A 25,348-nucleotide genomic window follows, 5' to 3' on the forward strand; every position below is an offset into this window, starting at 1 on the left:
CTGGCATTAGGGGAGAGTGGGGCACATTTTGTACCACTTCCTTTTTAAAACCATGTCTATCTTTATTACCCAAACACAATTCAACACAATCACAATCACTTTTTTGTCTTTTAATCATCTTAAGCATATTTTAGCACAGGCTTAACACCTAACAAACACTTTGTACTTTTTAAAAACACTTTTAACGTAGGCCAGACCCTGTTGTTACCTCATATCCCAGCGATAATGCCTTGCATTACACCTGGGAAGAAAACACTTCAATTTGCTCAACTTAACCCATGGCCATTGGCTCAACTTACCCCAAGGCAAACATTTTGACTATATTAGCCCACACAGCTACAAGGATGCACTTTCATGCTAGGTTTAGGACCTCATATTGAAGCTTATAGAGACCGACTGATGAATAGAACAATATTAAAATAATCTACTTTGGTTTAGATACAAGCATCATGAAACCTCTAACACAATACATTCATTTGACTTGGTGGAAATCCATTTTTGGGACTTAACTTGCTTTCCACTTTTTCCATGTGGTTTCTTCCTTCACAGACTCCAGGAAATGGTGACCTCTTCCTAAATATTTGGTCAAATGATACATGTTGTGTATGGTTTCCCAGAAACAAGGGGGGCTCAGCTTACCCTTTGGCTCAACTTACCCCACTCTCCCCTATACCTAAAGTGAATATTGCCATTGGCTGTGAGAAAAAACCCATGCAGCCTTGTTTACAAAATTTCACACGGGAATGTGAGATGTAATCTACACCTTGATTAGGCTGATAGAAATCCTCGTTATTTAGTTTAATTATTTTTTATTTGAGCATCATTATTTCTATATAGCCAACACTTTCTCGTTCTGAACTTCTAATGCGAGTGGGACAGGTGTTGCTTCGTGACAATGATCAGAAGAGCAGCTTCTCACTGATTTGACAGCTCCAACGCAGTTACACTTCCGACACCGCCAAAACATCAGCTATGTGGGTGTCGGCTATTGCCAGTTAATGGTTGATCTGATTGAATCTAGGCCTTAGTCAGACTTTCAGTACCGTCAGTATCCCCTGGCTGGTTGTCCTTCTCATTCAGGCAATGACTCTAGTCAATGACAATTTGCAGTATTATTAATGACCGGTGGTTAAATTGAGCCCAAGCTACCCGGAGCCAGGCTCCTGCACCTTGGCATAAAAAGTAGGATAAAGGTACAATAAACCAGGGTTAAGGTTATGGCCAGAGTTAGGGTTGAGCCAGGGTATGGACATTAAACTAGGGTTAGGATTAGAGTTATGGCTAGGGCTTAGCCAGGGTGTGGACATAGGACAAGGGGAAAGTGTGGAGAGACATGGCAGATGACAGTGAGCATGGCTCAACCCTAATCCTAACCCTCCCCTCAAATAGGGCTTCTCCACCTCTGAGTTCCCAATTCAACCCCTGTTCATGACCAGAAGGTGGTGACATGACCTCTCTTTCTGCTTCTGCTGAATGAGATGCAGAGACACTGTCAACACAGACAGAATAACAACATGTTCATAGGTATTTTTGCAGTTAATTAAATCATTAAAGCAAACAAACACCGCACTGTGCCCTCATAATAGCTAGCTACTGTTTGTGAATGGTCAGAGGGAGCAGTAATGCTGTCCTGTACTGTAGGCTACTGTGGCCTCGTCCTCCTCCTGTCCAGCAGCACAGGTCTTCAGGGCTCAGAAGCGTATCTCCATATCCGCCCTGTCTGTCTCTTTATGAAATTCATGTGTCTTGTATAATCCTCTGTTCTTGACAGTTTCTCCTCTTCTATCTCTCTCTCTGTTTCCCCTGCAGGCCTGAGCCTTCTTGACTGATACCTCTTCAGACAGGAACAGCAAAACCTAGAGAGGAATTTCCTATATTTTCCTATAACCAGAGCATGGTGCACACCCTGGGATGATGTACTGTACTGAATAGTGAGCTGAATGCCTCAGTATCTTGTCTACCTGTTCATACATACAGTACATGCATTGGCTCTCAGTATCTTGTCTACCTGTTCATACATACAGTACATGCATTGGCTCTCAGTATCTTGTCTACCTGTTCATACATACAGTACATGCATTGGCTCTCAGTATCTTGTCTACCTGTTCATACATACAGTACATGCATTGGCTCTCAGTATCTTGTCTACCTGTTCATACATACAGTACATGCATTGGCTCTCAGTATCTTGTCTACCTGTTCATACATACAGTACATGCATTGGCTCTCAGTATCTTGTCTACCTGTTCATACATACAGTACATGCATTGGCTCTCAGTATCTTGTCTACCTGTTCATACATACAGTACATGCATTGGCTCTCAGTATCTTGTCTACCTGTTCATACAGTACATGCATTGGCTCTGGCAAGGATTTTTTGTGACCAGGTGACATTAAATGTGACATACTGTACATTAACTGTGTTATAGACTGAAATGTTACCGTTGACCGGAGATGTGTCTGTGCTACACAGAGAAAGGTTGACATCCCAAGTTCGTGGGAATAGTGCAGTAGTTTACATTTAAAATAACAGCAATACACAGGCTAGTCTACATAGTCTATTCAAACACTGTGTATTTTGCCCACTCACAAACAAACTGCAGAGTGAATAAAAACATAGATTTGGTCAAGACGTTTTATTAGTTCAGAACTTTAGCCCACCACCACTCCAGTTAGATGAAAGGCCAGGTACAGCAAAGTGTAAAGCCAGACAAGTGGTCAGATTCGTGTGTAACAGGGCCAGCCTGCTAACTGCTAATACAAGGTCACAGGATCTACAGGCTGACTGTCTCAGGGGAACACTGTCCTCCATCATGGCCATCATGCTTCTTGGAAGGAATCTGATGGCAAATGATTATGACAGTGTGTGTGTGTGTGTGTGTGTGTGAGTGTGGGGGTGGTGCCTTGCATCACATACACATTTTGCACACATATACATACACATGGTGTGTTTGTGAGCGACATCATTGGAATTGACAGTACTCCTGGGTACAGTATGTCAGTCTCCAGCCTGCATGCACACAAATAACACGTTTTCAGACAGCTGTAAGATTACTTTATTCCTGCCCATAAACCACATCTGTTATTTTTAAATTACAATAATCATCCTTTTTAATAATAAAAAAATATGTACTTGTGAATTGTATCTACACTGCCAACAGCAATATCTGTCTTCCACATGTTGCAGAGTCTTGGTTCATCCCAGTCTCTCTCACATAGTCCCAGCATGGTGTGGCTTTTCAGCATCTCAGCCTGCTGTTATGCTATTAGCCAACAGATAGCCAATGAGAGAGCGCTGAGCGGAGCAGTTTAGTGTGTATCCAGTTGGTTGGGTCTGTGAGTGTGTGTGTGCAGTGCACCTGCCTGTGCAGTGTGTGTCCGTCCAGGTGTGTGTGTGTATCTATGTGTATGTCCGTGTGTAAACAAGTTTATGAGTCTATCTCTTCTTCCTCAGAGTTCGTCTCGTGTGGAGCGGGCAGCGGGTGGAGGTGAGTCTCCCGTCACACTGTTCTGGGCCACGGTGTGGATGCGGCCTTGCTGTTCTGTCTTCCTGGCGTGCTGGTACTGGCGGTCCCAGTCGGTGGCAGTGGCCTCGTCGTCCCAGATGGTGGAGGTCTCTGTGTCGCTGACATAGCCTGGCTCGCCCGTGTAGTGGGTGGGGTAGAGGAGGAGGGGCTCCACAGAGAAGGCCTTCAGGTCCCGAGGCTCAAAGTGAGACATGAAGTCAGAACTGATGGAGAGAGAGGGAAGAGGGTTACATGACACGTCATCAAAGAGAATCACACACTAAGGGAGAGAGGAGGACAGAGTAAACTGTTTAGTGCACCATGCAAAATGATAGGGGTGGACAGAAAGGAGAGGGTCATATATGGTAATTCAGCACTGCTGAATCAGCACCACTTGGTCAAAGTTAAGCATGGACTCTGTAGTGAGAGAGATTGGATCACAGAGAGGTCAGAAACACATAATCAGAGAGCACTGTGTACATGTCATCAAAGTGAGCCAGTGGGAGGGCAGAGACTTCCAGCATCTGTCAGAAAGGAGCGCTGATCATGACACTTTAACATGTCATCAAAGGGAGCCAGAGAGTGGTAAAGAGGTGCAGAGGGGAGAGAGGAGCGACAAGTCACCTTCAATCAGTCAGGCCCTGTCAGCCAGAGGTCAGCTGGTAGAGGTCAGCCCCCCTGCAGCCGTTTAGACAGTGCCAGCACAGAGAGAGTAAACTGATGCCTTTATTACTGGCCAGGGAGTTGAACCCTGAGAGGCTGGACTTAGTCTGAGTGTTTGATCCTCTCAGAGTTGGCAGAGCAGAGGAGAGACCCCAGGGCATCCCTAACTCTCTCTCTCTCTCTGACATGCTCTGGTCTATATTTACATAGTGATTTCTACTCACACAGACATGCACGCACGCATACAAACGAATACACAGAAGCATGCACACGCACGGATATACATACACACACTCGCACATACACACTCACTCCTGCGTATTTATATAGTAACACACACACACACAAATCTACACCCCACCCCCATACTCAGCTCTGGCTCAATGGGAATCCTGTCCCTCTCACCAGCAGCAGGAAAAAACATTCCGGTCCCACATTCCTCAAAGAAAGAAAAAGAGAGAGAGGCAGAGAGAGACAAGGAGAGAGAGAGGTAGGGGAGAGACATGAGAAAGGGAGGGAGAAAAGTGGCAGGGTAGCAAGGAGAGGCAGAGGGCAGGGTGCAGAGACAGAGAGTACCCATTGATCCCTAGGAACAATCCCTGGCCTGTGTATCAGGGACCCACTCTATACAGGAGAGAGAGATGGGGAGACAGAGGTGAAGAGAAAAAGAGAGCGAGAGAAAAGGAGAGTGCAAGAGAGAGATGGAGTGGGGGAAATGGGTTGAAGAGAATGTGTGAGGGAGAAAGAAGAGGACGAAAGGGGGTAGGGTGGTGTAACTCTAAAGCACCAATAAGGAACACCACTCACCATACCACAGAGTTACTGTTAAGTGTTAGAATAATAGAATACACAATTGTTTTTAGATTGGTAAATTAGTCTAGTGGCCAGCTATCTAAACATGTAATAAGTGTGGTGGAATTACCAACCGGGGTGGGGCCCATTGATCATATTAAAAACTGCAAACATTTGCCTCCACCCTATGGCAAAATGTGTAGAATTGCAGGAAATAAGCTGTAAACCTGAAAAATGTTCTCTTGTCCCCCTGTCTGTCTCCCTGTCTGTCCCCCTGTTTGTGTTAGCCTCGGTGCAGTCAGCCAGTCCCTTACTTGGGGTGTTTGTTGAACATGACGGGGAGGAACTCATCAACAGGTAACATCTTGCTGAAGGCCTGAGCAGCCAGCAGTTTCTTGGCGCCCTGCGCTGACAGAGCATAGCCCAGCGTCCAATAAGAGTAGTCCGCCTCCACCAAGTTATTAACCCCTTCCACTGAACGCTCCGGCTGACGCACCTGCATACGCTTACGCCCCACATAGCTGTATATAGAGAGAGAGAGAGAGAGAGAGAGAGAGAGAGAGAGAGAGAGAGAGAGAGAGAGAGAGAGAGAGAGAGAGAGAGAGAGAGAGAGAGAGAGAGAGAGAGAGAGAGAGAGAGAGAGAGAGAGAGAGAGAGAGAGAGAGAGAGAGAGAGAGAGAGAGAGAGAGAGAGAGAGAGAGAGAGAGAGAGAGAGAGAGAGAGAGAGAGAGAGAGAGAGAGAGAGAGAGAGAGATTCATTATACATTCATTGGACACTGTGTTAACAAACCTCCAAACGAGCTTCAACGCCATACAACACTCCTTCCGTAGCCTCCAACTGCTCTTAAACACTAGTAAAACTAAATGCATGCTCTTCAACCAAACGCTGCTTGCACCCGACTAGAATCACTACTCTCGGCTGGTCTGACCTAGAGTATGTGGACAACTACAAATACCTAGGTGTCTGGTTAGACTGTAAACTCTCCTTCCAGATTCACATTAAGCATCTCCAATCAAAAGTTAGATCTAGAATCGGCTTCCTATTTCGCAACAAAGCCTCCTTCACTCATGCTGCCAAACATGCCCTCGTAAAACGGACTATCCTACCGATCCTTGACTTCGGCGATGTCATTTACAAAATAGCCTCCAACACTCTACTCAGCAAATTGGATGTAGTCTATCACAGTGCCATCCGTTTTGTCACCAAAGCCCCATATACTACCCACCATTGTGACCTGTACGCTCTTGTTGGCTGGCCCTCACTACATATTCGTTGCCAAACCCATTGGCTCCAGGTAATCTATAAATCACTGCTAGGCAAATCCCTGTTTTATTTTAGCTCACTGGTCACCATAGCAACACCCACCCGTAGTCTGCGCTCCAGCAGGTATATCTCACTGGTCATCCCCAAAGCCAACACCTCCTTTGGCCGCCATTCCTTCCAGTTCTCTGCTGCCAATGACTGGAACGAACTGCAAAAATCTCTGAAGCTGGAGACTCTTATCTCCCTCACTAACTTTAAGCGTCAATTGTCAGAGCACCTTACCGATCACTGCACCTGCACATCCAAATTAGCCCATCCAACTACCTCATCCCCATATTGTTATTTATTTTGCTAATTTGCACCCCAGTATCTCTATTTGCACATCATCTTTTGCACATCTATCGTTCCAGTGTTAATAATTATTTTGCACTATGGCCTATTTATTGCCTTACCTCCATAATTTACTACATTCGCACACACTGTATATATATTTTCTGTTGTATTTTTGACTTGTAACTGTGTTGTTGTTTTTATTGCACTGCTTAGCTTTATGTTGGCCAGGTCGCAGTTGTAAATGAGAACTTGTTCTCAACTGGCTTACCTGGTTAAATAAAGGTTAAATAAATAAATAACAATAATTTAAAAAATACATAAGCTCACAATTAATAATTACACATCATAACAATGCTACTTGTTACATCGTTCTTACATGAGATCCCAGTCCAGCTGGGCCTTCTCTACTTCCTCCATGATGGTCATCATTCGCCTCTTAAATCTGGGCTCAAACCTCACATCATCCTCCAGCACCAGCACCTTGGAAAGACCACGCTCCGCCATCTGACAACAGCACAGAGAATAAGCCGGAGTCACAAATATGCAAGAGGACACAACCACTATTGACATCGACAGGCTGCAATGGATAGGGTCAAACGCTTCAAGTTCCTCTTCACAGAGGACCTGACATGGGTCAATCACACCGACACTGTGGTGAAGAAGGCGTAACAGCGCCTCATGGGCCCTCAATTCTCAAGTTCTACAGCTGCACCATCAAGAGCATCTTCACCGGCTGCATCACCGCCTGGTATGGCAACTGTACTGCCCTCAACCGCAAGGCTCTACAGAGGATGGTGCGGATGGCCCAATACATCACTGGGGGCAAGCTCCCAGCCCTCCAGGACATCTACACCAGGCGGTGTTTGAGGAAGGCTCGGAAGATCGTCAAGGACTCCAGTCACCCGAGCCATGGACTGTTCACTCTGTTACCATCTGGCAAGCAGTATTGGAGCATCGGGTCTCGGCCTAACAGGCTCCAAGACAGCTTATACCACCAGGCCATCAGACTGCTGAACAGCTAAACCTAGCTGTCTCCCTGCACAGGCCTGCACCTTAGAGACTATATGCACCTTAGAGACTATCTGCACCTTAGTGACTATCTGCACCGTAGAGACTATTTGCACCTTAGAGACTATTTGCTCTGACTCTCCACACATCCAACCCTTACACACAAACACACACAACCACCCATAAACAAGCACACAGACTCCCACACACACATACTGTGCAGTCAACGTTGCTGTTCTATTATATATCATCTTTTCAACTGCGCGACAAACACACTACCCATTTTCTATTTGTAAATACAGTCATACTTGACATAGCACATTCATTATCTACAGTATACTGTATATCCTATTGTGTACATATCAGGCTATTCTATTTTTTATTTGACTATTATTGATATAGATTATTGTACTACAATGTAGAGGGAGCTGGCCCACAAGCATTTCTCTGCACATTTTATATCTGCTGTGTATGTGAGGAGTAATATTTGATTTGATTTAGTGAGGTTGGTTGAGCACACCTGTACCCAGGTGGAGTGGTGGCTGAGGAAGCAGCCTATCTCTCCTCTGGTTAGAACACGGCCAGAGTATGGGTCCTTATAACCTGGAATCATCTCTATACCCAACGTCTGCAGCTGAGAAGTGTTCAGAGCCCTGAGAGAAAGAGAGGGATTGTGATCGATGAACAGAGAACTAATGTAAACCATAGTGTCCCATGCAGCTGTGCAGTCCTGTGTGTATGTGTATGTGTGAGACCTACTTGCCATCCACTGCGTCAGTGAGGGTGGCCTGCAGACCCAGAGAGGCCATGGTGCTCAACATCCTCTGTCTCCTGTCCAGACGACGTTTAAGATTGATCAGGAAGATCTGAGACGGAGGGAAGGAGGGGGCAGATAGTGAGGAAGCAATCAGGAGGAATAGAGAGCGAGGGAGCCAGCGTAGGAAGGAGGGGAGAGACATGGGGGTAGTGGAGGAAGGAAGAGCAGGAAAGGGAGGGGGAGAAATGAATGTCACATCAAAGAAAGACAGATGAACTCTCAATATAAACCAATTCCTCTAAACAGTCAGGGCCAGTGTCTTACTGTACCTCATCAAAGCCCATCTTGTCCTGCGGCATATGGGGATTGTACAGGTACTCTGAGGGCGCTATGTTGTGGTCAACTGTTAATAAAGACAGAGGAGTCAGAGTTAGAGTTAATACAGCAGCATGGAATCAGAGAGAGTATTTCCTCTAGGGTCACACTGGTTTATTTAGCATTTCCATCAGCAGAGAGAAAACTGTGGGAGGGTGAGAGGCGGAAGGGAGGAAGGAAAAAGAGAGAGAAACAAAGAGTTAGTAAGGCACTGCAGCAGGCCTGAGACTGTTCTAGAGGTAGAAGGAAAGAGTGAAGGTCTATAGATACTCAAAGACGATCAACTGTAACTCTGGTGATAAGCAGCAGGTCAAGGTTAAGGATAGGTTTTGGCTTAGGCCTTAGGGTAAGGGTTAGTGATAAGTTCAGGGTAAAGGATGTGTTTTGGCTTAGGCCTTAGGGTAAGGATTAGGGATAAGTTCAGGGTTAAGGATAGATTTAGGCCTTAGGGTTAGGGATAAGTTCAGGGTTAAGGATAGGTTTTGGCTTAGGCCTTAGCGTAAGGGTTAGGGATAAGTTCAGGGTTAAGGATAGGTTTTGGCCTATGCCTTAGGGTAAGGGTTAGGGATAAATTCAGGGTTAAGGATAGGTTTTGGCTTAGGCCTTAGGGTAAGGGTTAGGGATACGTTCAGGGTTAAGGCTTGAGTCAGGGTTAGTGGACCATCTTTAGGGGGACTCTTTAAATTCTGTGTTACAAGACAGTTTGTGATGTGTTGGCAGTGAGGTCAGAGAAGAGGCGATAGTAAAATGGGAGATAACAGAGATGAAGGATCCTTTTGAAGGAGATATAGAAATCTGACAAAGTAAAAGGGGTGTTTATTTTGATTTAGAAAGTAGTGTGTGTGTGTGTGTGTGTGTGTGTGCGTGTTTGTGTGTGCTTACTCATGGCCTCAGCGATGGTGTGTGTGAAGCTCTCCTTCTCCTCGTCAACATTCTGCGAGGCCTTCAGTGGAACCGGCAGGAAGCCATAGTGTTCTCTGTTACACACGTACATCTGCACATCTGTCAACACACAGTCACACAGAGTTAATCAAAAACCCACTGACATCTGGACATCTGGAAAAAACACTGCTATACACAAAAACACTGTAACCTGATTGTACAGTGCCTTCGGAAAGTATTCAGACCCCTTGACTTTTTCCACATTTTGTTACGTTACATCCTTATTCTAAAATTGATTTAAATCGCTTTTTTCACTCATCAATCTACACACAATACCCCATAATGACAAAGCAAAAACAGGTTTTTAGAAATGTTTGCTAATTTATTACAAATACAAAAATGAAATATATACATTTACATAAGTATTTAGACCCTTTACTCAGTACTTTGTTGAAGCACCTTTGGCAGCGATTACAGCTTTGAGTCTTCTTGGGTATGACGCTACAAGCTTGGCACACCTGTATCTGTGGAGTTTCTTCCATTCTTCTCTGCAGATCCTCTCAAGCTCTGTCAGGTTGGATGGAGAGCGTTGCTGCACAGCTATTGTCAGGTCTTTCCAGAGATGTTCGATTGGGTTCAAGTCTGGGCTCTGGCTGGGCCACTCAAGGACATTCAGAGACTTGTACCGAAGCCACTACTGCATTGTATTGGCTGTGTGCTTAGGGTTGTTGTCCTGTTGGAAGGTAAACCTTCGCCCCAGTCCGAGGTCCTGAGCGCTCTGGAGCAGGTTTTCATCAAGGATCTCTCTGTACTTTGCTCCATTAATATTTTCCTCAATCCTAACTAGTCTCCCAGTCCCTGCCCCTGAAAAACATCCCCACAGCATGATGCTGCTACAACCATGCTTCACCGTAGGGATGGTGCCAGGTTTCCTCCAGATGTGACGCTTGGCATTCAGGACAAAGAGTTCAATCTTGGTTTCATCAGACCAGAGAATCTTGTTTCTCATGGTCTGAGAGTCTTTAGGTGCCTTTTGGTAAACTCCAAGCGGGCTGTCATGTGCCTTTTACTGAGGAGTGGCTTCCGTCTGGCCACTCTACCATAAAGGCCTGATTGGTGGAGTGCTGCAGAGATGGTTGTCCTTCTGGAAGGTTCTCCCATCTCCACAGAGGAACTCTAGAGCTCTGTCAGAGTGACCATCGGGTTCTTGGTCACCTCCCTGACCAAGGCCCTTCTCCACCGATTGCTCAGTTTGGCGGGCGGCCAACTCTAGGAAGAGTCTTAGTGGTTCCAAACTTCTTCCATTTAAGAATGATGGAGACCACTGTGTTCTTGTGGACCTTCAATGCAGCAGAAATTTTTTGGGATCCTTCCCCAGATCTGTGCCTCGACACAATCCTGTCTCGGAGCTCTACGGACAATTCCTTCGACCTCATGGCTTGGATTTTGCTCTGACATGCACTGTCAACTGTGGGACCTTATATCGACAGGTGTGTGCCTTTACAAATCATGTCCAATCAATTTAATTTACCACAGGTGGACTCCAATCAAGTTGTAGAAACATCTCAAGGATGATCAATGGAAACAGGATACACCTGAGCTCAATTTCGAGTCTCATAGCAAAGGGTCTGAATACTTATGTAAATAAGTATTTTATTTTATTTTATAAATTTGCAAAAATGTCTAAAAACCTGTTTTCCCTTTGTCATTATGGGGTATTGTGTGTAGATTGCTGAGGAAAATGTTTTATTTAATCCATTTTAGAATAAGGCTGTAACGTAACAAAATGTGGAAAAAGTCAAGGGGTCTGAATACTTTCCGAAGGCACTGTATCTGCGATCAAGTGCATGCTGGTAGACAAACTGCAGCCACACACAGCTAAGCATAAAGAATGTCACATACTGTATATCCACAGGAAGACTCATTAAGCACAATGATATAAAGAGGAATATACTAAAACCCATTACTACTGGAAACTTTTAAAGAGCATGGCCCTGTGTGTGGCAATGTGTGTGAGAGTTGTGTGTGTTTGTTAGTGTATGTTAGTGTGTATTATTGTGTGTAAGTGTTTGTGCATTCGTGTTATGTATTTAATAGTTATGTGTTTACTATTTCTGTTTGTACCATACAGATCATTAGCCACATCAAATAATCCCACACAATCAGTCAAGTCAGAAAGACACACATCTGGTGCCAAATACCCAGCCTGCCTTGACTCCCTCCATTAAACACACGGTGGGTTCTATTGTAAAACAGGTCTTCAACACAAGACACAGAAGTACCCTCAGAACTATTAAAACACAGAGAACTACCCTTGCTCTCCCCTAGCCCCTTTCGTATTTGCAGATCTGAAGCAATTGGACAGGAGAATATAATAATATGGCAAGAGCTTCCTACAATACCCCCTGGGCCTGAATGGAAAGCTGGGTGGAGCCATAAGGACTTTGATTACACTGTGTTGGTGGTCGGAACTAGGGGTTGTTTCTGAACGAGGCTGTATGACTGTTTACACAGTTGGTACATGGGTGGGGGAGCTATAGTGTCTTGTACTCAGGGCTATGTTTTTACAACACATCCAACAACATGTACTAGGGTGTTGTGTCTGGACAGGATCATGGTGACCACACATGGCGGGGGGTGGGAGGGAGTTAAACTCTGACCTGCCTGTCGGGCGGAGAAGGAGAACACCATGATGTCATCGAAGGCCCAGCTGTAGTCAGGGTGAGGGGGGTAGAAGGCCAGCTCCCGACTGGCGTCACGCCTCAGGTCCAACAGGAAGGTAGAGTGCATCATGGGTACGGCGAAGCAACCCAGACGCTTCCACTCCCTGATTGGCTGGTAGTCTGGAGTACGCTTATAGTAACCCTGGGAGTCAGAGATAAAGGGATGGAGAGAGGGGGTTGAAAGGAGAGAGGGTGGGAGAGGGGGACGGGAAATGGAGATAGAGAATTGGTCTTAAAGATGCAATCCGGGATCTTGAGCACAACAAACTCGTAAAATATTGTACGAATTAGATTCGTAACATACGAATTGCAAAAAAAATACAATAATTGCAGGACGTAACATATCATATGATATGGATGACGTAGTACACAATTGGATGACATAGTGCACAGAAATCGGGGACCCATTTTGGCTCGTGAGCAGCACTTTCAAAACAACTGGCTGAAATTATACAAAAGTTCTGGAGCATCACTTTAAGAGGTGTGGAAGGTATGTGAAGAACAGAAACCAAATGGTCATAACATTCACTTGCTTGCTGACTGAGAGAGAGGGCGCATAGAGAGGAGTGAGGTCTATCTGGGGCTACATGGCTATTGCAGGTTGTTTACCTGGGGAGTGATGCCACACCAGAAGTTGGAGTAGAGAGAGCGGGACTCTAGCATGGGAGCAACCAGAGTCAGGTTCTCAGCCATGAGCAGGTTCAGGATCCTGGGGTTGGTCAGCAGGTTATCACTGTCTGCAAACTAGATACACGGAGAATGACAGAACAGGATAATCTCACAGAACGTAATCTAACATACATGTAATATTGCAGGTATACAATCTAAGACAACCGGAGACAGAGAGAAAGCAGGTATCATCATTCACATACAATTATACCACTAACTAAAGTCACACGTAATCTCACAGGTATAATATTATCTCTGTCTCACCAGTATATAATCTGCCCAGCGTTCCCGTGCTGCCTTCAGAGCAGCCTGCCTCAGCTTCATCACATGGTTGAAGCGGGACGGAGGCCAGTGCTTGGGCCCCCACTCATCTGTATAGGACCTGAAGACAGGACAAAAAGCTTTACGGTCAGTACCTCATATTCACCATCCCTTAATGAGCAGTGAACTTCAAAGATGTAGAAAATGAAGGAATGTGAACCTGAACAGAAGGGGTGGGGTGAGATTCCCTGAGACTGGTCAGACACTGGGGGGGCGTGGTCAGAGGCTGGGGGAGACTGAGCAGAGAGTAAAGTAGACTTACTTGGGCTCCTCCATGGGTCTCCACTCCACATAGTGGTACTGGTCCTGGGCCTGCTTCAGCCACTCCCTCAGCATGGCTGTGCTGTTGTCCACACTGTGGTCTGTCGCTGCCCTGGGACACAACATAACATGGGACACTATATCAACACAACACACATAACAATGCAGAAACAAGACATTTAAGCACTAACTTTCTACATAACATATCAAGATAATGTGTCGACATGACACAGCAACATAGCTGCAGCTGATCCTGTGTGTGTAGGATCAAAACATGGACACACACAGTGTCCTGTGTGAGTCAGGTCCGGGGGACATTGTGGAAAGCTCCATGGTAGAAAGGCTGTAAATACAAACCGCAGAGTAAAAGGAGCGATGGACAAACAGGCCATAGCGTACAGTACTGCAGCTGGAACACCTCCATCCTATCCTCACACACTGCTGCCACTGTCTGCACACCGTGTGACCTGTCCTCACACATACTCACACCTACCCTAACTCTCACACACTCCTCCAGTCACACACTCACCCTTTCTTTCTCACCCCACGCTATCACCCTATCACTTCTAGTTGTAGCCCGACAGTAATAGCCTATGGCCTTGAGATGATAACTACAGTACACTCTTTCTCTGCATCTAATATGTGCTTAATGGAGGAAAAAGGCAATAGAGAGAGAGAGAGAGGCCAGTGTATCTGTAGAGAGGACGCTGTGTCACTGATGGCAAGCACACACACACACAAACTGGAGTTTTCCACTGCTTGCTGTAATATTCTTGGCTGTAACCTCTCCGGATAAACTCTCACCCTATGTTAGAGTGCAGACAGACCAGAGATAGCAGTGTATAAACACCCATTTTACAAAACCGCTGCTAACACTGTTCACCATGAGATAACACTGTAGACACAATTTTGTCACAGACAGTTGACTTGTTATTAACACCCAGACAGACAGAGCCAGTCCAGCTGGAGAGAGAATGTAGGCTTTACTGCCTGAAGGACCACAGGGGTAATCCTTGTGTTAATAACAACCCTGTGTGTGTCAGTGGCGTGTGTGTGTGTGTGTGAGTTCGTTCATGTTTGAGCCTGTGTGAGGAGGTATACATATACACTACCGGTCAAAAGTTTTAGAACACCTACTCATTCAAGGGTTTTTCTTTCTTTTTACTATTTTCTACATTGTAGAATAATAGTGAAGACATCAACACAATGAAATAACACATATGGAATCATGTAGTAACCAAAAAAGGGTTAAACAAATCAAAATATATTTTATATTTGAGATTCTTCAAATAGCCACCCTTTGCCTTGATGACAGCTTTGCACACTCTTGGCATTCTCTCAACCAGCTTCATGAAGTAGTCACCTGGAATGAATTTCAATTAACAGGTGTGCCTTGTTAAAAGTTAATTTGTGGAATTTCTTTCCTTCTTAATGCGTTTGAGCCAATCAGTTGTGTTGTGACAAGGTAGTGGGGGTATACAGAAGATAACCCTATTTGGTAAAAGTCCAAGTCCATATTATGCCAAGAACAGCTCAAATAAGGAAAGAGAAACAACAGTCCATCATAACTTTAAGACGTGGAAATGTGTCCTTTGGTCTGGAGTCCAAATTTGAGATTTTTGGTTCCAACCGCCGTGTCTTTGTGAGACGCGTGTGGGTGAACGGATGATCTCCGCATGTGTATTTCCCATCGTAAAGCATGGAGGAGGAGGTGTTATCGTGTGGGGGTGCTTTGCTGGTGACACTGTCTGTGATTTATTTAGAATTCAAGGCACACTTAACCAGCATGGCTACCACAGCATTCTGCAGCGATACGCCATCCCATCTGGTTTGGGCTTAGTGGGACTATCATTTGTTTTTCAACAGGACAATCACCCAACACACCTCCAGGCTGTGTAAGGGCTATTTTACCAAGAAGGAGAGTGATGGAGTGCTGCATCAGATGACCTGGCCTCCACAATCCCCCAACCTCAACCAAATTGAGATGGTTTGGGATGAGTCGGACCACAGGGTGAAAGGAAAAGCAGCCAACAAGTGCTCAGCATATGTGGGAACTCCATCAATACTTTTGGAAAAGCATTCCAGGTGAAGCTGGTTGAGAGAATGCCAAGAGTGTGCAAAGCTGTCATCAAGGCAAAGGGTGGCTATTTGAAGAATCTCAAATATAACATATATTTGGATTTGTTTAACACTTTTTTGGTTACTTCATGATTCCATATGTGTTATTTCATAGTTTTGATGTCTTCACTATTATTCTACAATTTAGAAAATAGTAAAAATAAAGAAAAACCCTTGAATTAGAGTAGGTGTTCTAAAACCTTTGACCGGTAGTGTATGTTTTATGGTAATGTCAGGCATTTCAAAACAGTGAGTGTGTGTGTTTGCACGACTCGGTATGTGGATGTAAACTGTAAAGCAGGGGTGTCAAACTCATTCCACGGAGGGCCCAGCGACTGCAGGTTTTTCCTTTCAATTAAGACCTAGACAACCAGGTGAGGGGAGTTATTTACTAATCAGTGACCTTAATCCATCAATCAAGTACAAGGGAGGAGTGAAAGCCCGCAGACACTCGGCCCTCCGTGGAATGAGTTTAACACGTGCTGTAAAGGATGAGTCCTGCTTCTGACAACTGGTGTTTGTCTTTGTCACTGGGTAAAAACACCTTTAGTGGAGGTAATGAGTGGATGTGCACACTCTTTGACATGTCTTTTTCAACCATGAAATTCCATATTGCTGGAGGAAATAAATGTGTTGGTACCTGTCATTTTCAAATGAAAGACATACAGTAGCTCTGGGCTAGGATTTGAATAGGGTGGATCTGTGATAAGCTCAGAAACAGAAGAACCGCCATATGTTCTGTATGAGGACGCGTGCATGTGTGTTTGTGTGCGTGTGCATGTGTGTTTGTGTGCATGTGTGTTTGTGTGCGTGTGCATGTGTGTTTGTGTGCGTGTGCATGTGTGTTTGTGTGCGTGTGCATGCAGGAGCATGCGTTTACATTTCATTCCTTTGTTCCCTTGCCATCCTTACACAAGTCAGTGAGGTCACAGAGACAAATATGTTAGATGGATTGTATCTCATACTAACTAAAACCTATTTAGTAAATTCCTCACCATGCTCATTAGAACACAGACAAACAAACAGATGAGAGTTAGGTTAGGTTTCCACATTCCCCACTAAAATGCTAACGTTTTCACATCTGGCCATAATTCCAGAAGGAGCCTATTCAACCATCTAGCAGTTGAAGGTTTCTGACTGTACTTCATTCTTCACTAGCACAGCCCCTTTCAGCCATAACACACAGCTCTGTATTATAAGTACAGTATGATATTTTCTATTACGGAAGCAGCATCTCATTTTTCCTTGTGTAAGATAACAGTTGGTATGTGTGTGAGCGCGTGTTTGGATTCTATGGGCCTGTACAGGCAGAGGACAGGCAGGCACACAGGCCGGGTTTTCTATCTTTCACCTTTGTGTCTCTTCTTTCATTTATTTAGGTGAATCTTCATCATTCCATCTCCTCTCTCCATCTCTTATTCCACACATGCATGTCCTGTTTCCAGCAGGATCTATCCTTTCCAGGCTTCTCAATTTCCTCTCCCCAGGGCTGAATCAGCCAAGGAGGGTGTAGAGCAGTAGCTTGAGTCCCTGGTCATCCCCACATTCCCCTAACCACACTCACATGCACTGCAGCCAAGCCTGGAATTCAATGGCAATAATGTGCGGATGGAAAAATGTGCTTGTATCTTTTTAAAAAGAAATCTGTACACTCATAAGTGCACATAGCGGCATAACGTGTGTGTGTTTTAGCACTTCTGTGCATGTGTGTGTGTTCTGTATGTTTGAGAGAGAGTGTTAAAGTGTCAGCTCCTGCTGAGTTTTGAAGGCGTTTAACAATCCGGTGCTCTGGGGGTTTGGACTGGACACTCATCCTGTCTTCCTCCCTCCCTCTTTTCACTCATCCGTCACTTTGTTCATCCACTCTACCCTCTTTGAGGTTTACAGTAACTCCCTGGCTTATTATTTTCAGTCCTGGAGCGCCGCATCTCTACCTTCTCTCTTTATGATCCTCATCTGGACACCACATGCTATTAGGTTTCACCTACACACCCTTACCATCTCTTTCTCTCTCTATCCCTCTCTCCTCTATCTATCAGTCCCACCTGGAATGGTTATGCCATTCATCAGTGAGGAGGGGGTGTGATGAGCTGACATTGAGAGAGATCAATGGGAGGGGTCAGGGGACGGAAGGGTTACACCTGGCCCAAAAACACTGAACAAACACTCAAGTGAAAGTTACGAGGCCTAAATTCCTTCCACCGTATCTGCATTGGATATGCCCTTTTACTGTAGCTAGTGTTAACAGATATAAATCACTGTACCTATGTGTGTGTGTGTACATTCACTCTGCAGTAACTCCCCTCCCCCCAGGCTTCCAAATATAATCAGTCAGAAGAATCTCTGTGTCCTTGCCCTCTGTCCTACCCCACATACGTCCTGCACAAAAAATATAAATTTGAGTCATTTAGCAGACACTCTCATACAGAGCAACTTACAGGAGGAACTAGGGCTAAGTGCCTTGCTCAAAAGCACATTGACAGATTTTTCACCTAGTTCTCTCAGGGATTCGAACCAACAATGCTCTTAACCACTATGCTACCTGCAAATCACGCTCACCCATACATTTACACGGTCGATTTTGACATACATTGAATACCCTGGTCCCTAACATGTCATTTTCCACACTTAGTCACTCACATGAAATACACAGACAGCAAAAAAAGTATTTCCTACTCAGTGACGTCTAGATAAACGCAAAGTGATAGTAAAACACACAATCACAATAATTTTATTAGTAAGGGTAAATGAGAAAGACAGAGAGAGAGGCAAGGGAGGGAAGGAGAGAGGGAGAAAAGGAGGGATATAGAGTAGGATAACGTGAAAAGAGGTAGTACAGTGTGTCTCTGTGGTTAAGCCAGGGTGATGACACACACAGACAGACAGACTTGGCTAAAATTATAGTTCCTCTGTGACAACATGAGGGCCTTCCGGCCACTGCTGAATACATAATGTAATACATAATGTCCTGTCCTTGTAACATCCCTCAAAACACTTTACCTAGTTTCCCCATCTCTCTCTCTCTCTCTCTCTCTCTCACACCTCTCTTTCTCTCTCGGTCTTTCTGAAGAGAAATTGAATGCTTTGCCTGTCTGGATGCCAGTCTATTTCAGCATTAGCCAAATCAATTGTTGGCCTGCTAATATATGCTGGAATAGATGGGCATGCAGGAAGAAAAATTCACAATTTTTTCCAACTCCACCTCTGGAACTATTGGTCAAGAGACAATCACTTCCATGCTAACAGGCCCCTCTATGTGAGGACTCTGATATGTTTCGGTTCTCCTCTGGGGATTCGCTGACACTGACACATGGCCAGGGCTGTTCTGAGTACAGCCACAACTCCTGGCAGTGGACATGGAGCTGTTCTCTCTGCTGGCAGACACAGGTCTGGGGATAGTTCCATCTCCTCTCAGGTTTTCTGAGGAAACCACTGACTGAGTATTAACACTCCTTAGGTGAAAATGGTGTGTGTGGAATGAATCAGAAGTGTATGTTCTGTTGTGTGAGTTAGGAGGTGGTACTGGCTCTGTTGTATGAGTAATGGAGTTCCTGTGTCACTCAGTTACTGCCTTCACTAAGCACAAGTCTGGCCCAAGGCTAGTAGAAATACACAGATACACACACCACCACATGCAGACCCCAACAGACTGACACTGGGCCAGAGCACTAAGGATAATCAAACACACACTCACATACCAGCCATGTACCAGCCATGTACCAGCGATATGATCTAATCCACAAAGAGAAAGAGATCCCACAACATCTTCTCCTGTCTTCCTCACCTGTCCTTTCTGTAAAACAAACACTCCCCAAAATGTCAAAGGCTCCCCTCCTGACATGATCAAAAAGACATCCATTGGGGCCCTCCTCCCCAGACCTGACAGAAGAATTAGAGTGATGAGATTCATCTCCGATCAGGCCTGGGGTGACACACATGCACTCAGGTGGATCAAGGCTCTACACTCCCAGCAATATTCTACACAGCACAATGGCATTCTAGGAGATGGAACAGAGATCACCCCCTCTGAGAAAATAGTTGGAGGTTGGAATGCTGGATCCAATATTGTTATCCGGTAGAAAGGGAGCTTTTTGGAAACAAGGGTCCTGTTGGAGTTGGCAGCACTTAAAAAACTCCAAAACGCTCCTGGTTTATCTTTTACTATAATGGCATTATACTCTTTGAAAACATTAAACTTCTGAAGAACATCCACCTGCTACCTATCTCCCCACCAGAGGATGGGACTCTGAGATATGGAATAGAGATCGAGATCCCAGCCTCGTAAAGAGAAGATCTGCAGCAGAGCCAGTAACACAACATACCATCATCCTGTAAAAACTGACAGTGAGAGCTATAAGATACAGACACATTTCTCATCATGTCCTTTAAAGTTTACAATGTTGTTGGCAACCGCTGGAATTCCTCTGTGATAACGACACTACATAAATCTAATCAAATGTATTTGTCACACACAGTTTACAGCAGGTATAAAAGGTGCAATGAAATGCTTATGTGCCAGCTCCATCAACAATGCAGTACATTCATCAATAATAACAATGAGTCAAGTCAAAAATAGCAAATATTAGAAGTAATAGAAAAGGTAGTATGCATAGTAATAACAGACTGGATTTCCAAATATAATGTGGGCAGTGGAATCAGTTGTATATATTAGAACAGCAGAGTTGACTTTGTGTGTGTGTGTGAGCTCTTAGTGTGTGTTTATGTGTACATTTGTGTGTAAGTGTTGGATGTGTGGGTAGTCAGTACAAATAATTTCTAAGGTAATAATGTATAGGTTATCTGGTGTAAATAGTCTCTAAGGTGCAGGTCTGTGCAGGGAGACAGCTAGGTTTAGCTTTTCAGCAGTCTGATGGCCTGGTCCTAGAAGCTGTCTCAGAGCCTTTTGGTCCAGGACCAGATGGTAACAGATTGAACAGTCCGTGGCTCGGGTTACTGGAGTCCTTGAACGAGGTCCCGTGTAGCTCAGTTGGTAGAGCATGGCGTTTGCAACGCCAGGGTTGTGGGTTCGATTCCCACATGGGGCCAGTATGAAAATGTATGCACTCACTAACTGTAAGTCGCTCTGGATAAATGACTAAAATGTAAATAATAGCTAAGGCACACATGGTTTAGATGGTATTCTCAATCATATACAGTATCATTGAAAAATGATTGTTGTGGTTCAGACTTTTCTGTTGTGGTTCATATTTCTTGGTGTGTGCATCACATTATCATCATCAAAGATGTAATATGGAAAGTATAGAAACAATAATGGATTCTATTTATTAGGCTATTTCACACAAACAAAGTTCAGAGAACAGCCTCTGTTGTCACAGTCCTGACATTCTCTATGTCGAAACACAGCAACAAATCATCTCTCTTCAGTTCACCTTCACCACCTGGAAAAGCACTTCCCATAAACAGCCCACAGACTCAGCTCCAGGCTACTGAGTTACTCCTGAACACTGCCCCAAGGATGACCTCAACCTTCTCCTCCAGTCACAACACAGAGTCATGACCTCTGGCGACCAATCACAGGGCTGAGTCACATTCCATCAATCAATCATTAGCCTGGGTTCTGGCCTGTGTCCAATCATTGGCCTGCGGCCAGCTTAGTGTTGTCCTGAGGGAAGTGGAAGGAGGTGGGGGGAGAGAGGGGAGGGTACAATGTTTGAGCATGGCTGGAATGTGGCTTCACTCACTAACCTGCTCAGTGCCACTGGGTAGTTCTCAACACAAGCCTACCGACCACCCTGCCTCCGCCCCGTCTCCCTCTTTCCCCTAATTCCCTGCATTCTTTCGCAGCATAGTGAGAGACTCTCTCACCTCTCTCTTAGTCCTCTCTGTCAGACTCAGATACCTCCTTTTGATTTTCAGACTACTGAAGCCTTCTATGGAGAGAGTGCGTTATCTCAACCACTCTTTCTCTATCAAACACAGACTGCTCTTCATCCAGCCATCACGAGAAGAAACTTGCATGTGCCCCTAAATACACACACAAACGCACACACACTAGAACAGTGACAGCTTCCTTGTCCCAGTGGGAGAGCAGGGGGGAATTGAAAGGTCAGCAGTGTCCAAGCTCGACCCTTCAACCCCAGTACAAACACACGCACGCAAGCACACACACGGCCTTGGGCCTCGCATCACAGCAAATCAGCCACTGGCACCAGGTCTGTGGCCAGCAGAATTTTATTACACAATCAGCTTTTATTTCACAAACCATAATTCTACCACTTGTGTGGCTTTTCACTACCTCTCTGCTGTTTGTTTATACAATGCATATGTATTTCTACATTTGAAAACACATTCTCATGGGGACCTGGTTCCACCTTTGATCCAATTAGGTAGTTTGTAAAACAGAATGACAACATTTGACATTTGTTGTGTGTTGTATGACTTTTACAATACTGTCATACAAGGATGGGAGGAGGCTGTTGGCTCATGCACTTACAAAACAATTAAATGATCAAAGCAACAGTGAGCATGGATTTTCCTCTCTTATATAAGAATCGAGTGAAATACACCACCTAGAAACAGTGAGATTTGAGGCAAGCTTGGGAGAAAAATTGTTGACTACTTTTCGAGTCTAGGTCTGGCAGATTGTCATACTTACAAAATTATTCTTTATGGTATAGTCATTATCAACACTGAACATCTAGGCTGCTCAACCACCCAATAAATGTGTCTTTGCCAAACACTTCTCATTGGCAGTCAGTATTGAGAGCTTGCAGAGCTGTACTGAGACCTTATCGGTCCTGACTCAGAGGAAGCTTCCAGACAGACAGTAGAGTGCAGCAGCAGCGGCAGCAGACAGATCCTATACAGCAGGGAACATCAACTAGATTCCGGCACGGGCCAATTTTTTCTTGAGATCGTCGGGCAGCCAGAATGTAATTATAAATCATTTGTAGACTGCAAATTGACCGCAAGAAGCCCAAACAGATATAATATTTGATTAAAACGTAATCATTTCAAACCTTGCTTACATTTGTATATGGTCTCTCTAGCATGTGTTGGAATACGTGGGAACAGATTTCCTAAATTAAAATCACTTGGAGCTGATTTCCTGGTGTTTTTACAGTCTTTTATGTCCAACAATGAAAATTTTTGCTCAGAAGACTTGGGGGACCAAATAAAACCACCCACGGGCCAAATTCAGCCCGCGAGCCGCCAGTTGGAAACCCTGCTATAGAGTCTGCTGCTTCTATACATCTGGCTGTGCTGTGTGGACATGATGTTCCACAGCTGGTTCCACCCTCGGGCTACGCTGAGACTTTTCTTCCCTTCCTCAATTACTTTGCTTAGTGCTCAGTCAAACTCAAACTGTTTTGACCGTCAGGAAAGCTATGGAGGTGAGAAGAGAGATGAAGAGAGAGGTAGAAAACAGCGTGTACAGTGGTAAATATTAGAGAATCTGTGATATATAGTGTTTCAATCTGCTTTATGCTCTCATGTAAGGTCAGGTGAACTTCACTGTGCATATTTTTATAAGTCAGGTACAGTACACTATAAGTAAACTGAACTGAATCCAAACATTTACTTTCATGTGGAAAATCTAAATGCCTCTATAGGATTAAATCTGGGGCAGATGCATAAAACAAAGTTTCAGGCTCAACTGAGCAGAGCCCTGCTCCAAACAGAACCACAGACTCCATAGCGTCTGATTCTACTGTCTCTCTCCAGTGAGTAGCTGTGTGCTGGATGCCACAAGTGGGATTGACGGGTCTAGGCCCCTTTCTTTGTTAGTTAAAGGTCTCCACATAAACATGTTGGCTCAGTCATTTGGCCGTTTACTCTGGGGGAAGGGTCCTAGTGGGTCTAGACCTAGTGTGTGTGTGTGTGTGTGTGTGTTGGGAGGAGCATGGCCTCATTGAGAAGCAGACAGACATAAAGCAGCAAACAAAAGCAAGCATTTGAAAGGATGAGTGGAACACAAAGGAATCCCACATGACAGCAATTCTGGGAGAAACAGAGATACTGCATTAAACTATCAAGTCACTCAAAAAGTATCCATGACGTGCAACAAAAGAGGTATGTGATGGGCAGTCTCCACATGCTTCTGTACCGACTTGTTCTGTCCCTGTAGACTAGTCATCCAGATCCCTCCATCTCTCCTGTGATTCTCTCCCCAGCACTTTACACATGACTTCCTTAGTGTGCTAGCTGAGCTCCCACCTTCTGAGCCGCTCAGTGTCTGGTGTCCACTTACTCTCTCCCATCTCCAGGCAGGCTGCCTGCTGGCCATGCCTTACTACTGCAATCATGATCCTCAAACTAACTGCCTATGGAAAATTGATGATGGAGCCTTTTTTTTCTTTAGGGGCCCCCATCCCCCCATACCTGGCAGCTGTTTTAGGTCCCCTGATTTCCGCAGTGTGTGCGTAATGAAAAAGTGCACCATCATTAACATGCTCTACCTTTTCATCTTATCCAAACATGCAATTAGGAGCCCGGGAGACACGCCAGGAGAGTGCGTTGTAAAACGCAGCAACAGGTCTCGTTGACGCTAACAGCCGCATCTCTGTCCTTTACGTGGACAGGAGGTTCTTATTATAATACCCGACAACAATAACAGCTTTAAGTTAGGCTACTTCTATGCGTGCACTTTTTTGTAGCCTAATAATGTCCAAATCCAGAATTGTAGCGGGCGCGCGGATCTATACGTGACTTGGTGCTGTATTGGAGACAATTTGGCCGAAAGAAAGTTATTAGAAAGTTAGTTGCGTTTCTCACCATATAGCTATCCGCTCCTTCGGGTAGTCTAGCCTGTCGATGCAGCCCAGGTAGTGCGGCAGGCTGTGCGCCGCGTTGCGAGCCAGAATGGCGATCATGATTTTTGGCTTCAGAAGGGACGATTCGGGTCGGACCGGGTCCTGCACCAGAGTCGCCATTTCCGACATGGCACCCGGCATGAGGGCGACAAGCAGTGCGCAGAGCAGCCCGACTCCCACGGCTCCAACCGCAGGCATCATTCCCAGCATCATTCGCCGGCACAGTTATCCGGACCTGAGCTCCGCCGCGACTGAATATGAGAGTGAGCGTTAGCGATGGTGGGAGTGAGAAAATAAGGTATGAAGGGGGAGGGGATGAAGTGTATGATGGAGGGAGAGAGAGGTTACCTCTAGAGTCTACCTCCTCCCCCAAACTTTCTTATAGCGTTCCTACAGCTTTCCCAATTCAACCCATCTCTCTCCATGGGAGACTACATGGGCGGTACAGGGGTTGATTACAGTGGGGAATCTGTGACAAACGTGCACATGTCCAAGAATAACTTAATTTCAGTAAGTAACGCATAACATTTCTTACTCAAATCCAGCACTTTACTGCGCTGTAGAACTGATAGCCTAGACACAATTGCTGTGTTTGTCAGTTCAAGTCTATGCATGTGCATTGCATAAACTGTATGCTATTCTGGGGGGAATATATGTATAAATGTGTAACTAACTCTTGTTACATAGGTTGTTTGTGGTTGTAAAGTCAGATTATTTTTAACAGCATGTGGTTTGACTGCTTAGGCATGGCTACATTGTCCTCCCTTCCTCCCTCCCTCTGCGGTTTCTATAACACTCCTCCTTTCCTCTCATGTATGGTAAGTACAGACAAACAGACAGGCAGAAGGACAGACACAGACAGATGGGCAAACGTACAGGCAGAAGGACTGACAGACAAACAG

General features: G+C 45.0%; 1 protein-coding gene across 1 annotated transcript; it reads right to left on the bottom strand.

Annotated features, from left to right (window-relative positions):
• Positions 1-2,624: 2,624 nt before the first annotated feature.
• Positions 2,625-24,715, bottom strand: colgalt2b (collagen beta(1-O)galactosyltransferase 2b). Its single transcript, XM_084185925.1, has 12 exons — positions 24,409-24,715; positions 13,556-13,666; positions 13,237-13,354; positions 12,913-13,047; positions 12,241-12,445; positions 9,581-9,700; positions 8,653-8,726; positions 8,326-8,432; positions 8,087-8,219; positions 6,935-7,062; positions 5,276-5,482; positions 2,625-3,730 (listed from the first exon to the last, which is right to left on the bottom strand). The coding sequence occupies exons 1-12, from the start codon at positions 24,657-24,659 to the stop codon at positions 3,451-3,453; spliced, it is 1,869 nt and encodes a 622-aa protein (XP_084042051.1). The 5' UTR covers positions 24,660-24,715; the 3' UTR covers positions 2,625-3,450.
• Positions 24,716-25,348: the final 633 nt, after the last annotated feature.

The sequence above is a fragment of the Coregonus lavaretus genome (genome assembly GCF_964263955.1).
Source record: "Coregonus lavaretus genome assembly, chromosome: 21".
NCBI classification, from domain to species: domain Eukaryota; kingdom Metazoa; phylum Chordata; class Actinopteri; order Salmoniformes; family Salmonidae; genus Coregonus; species Coregonus lavaretus.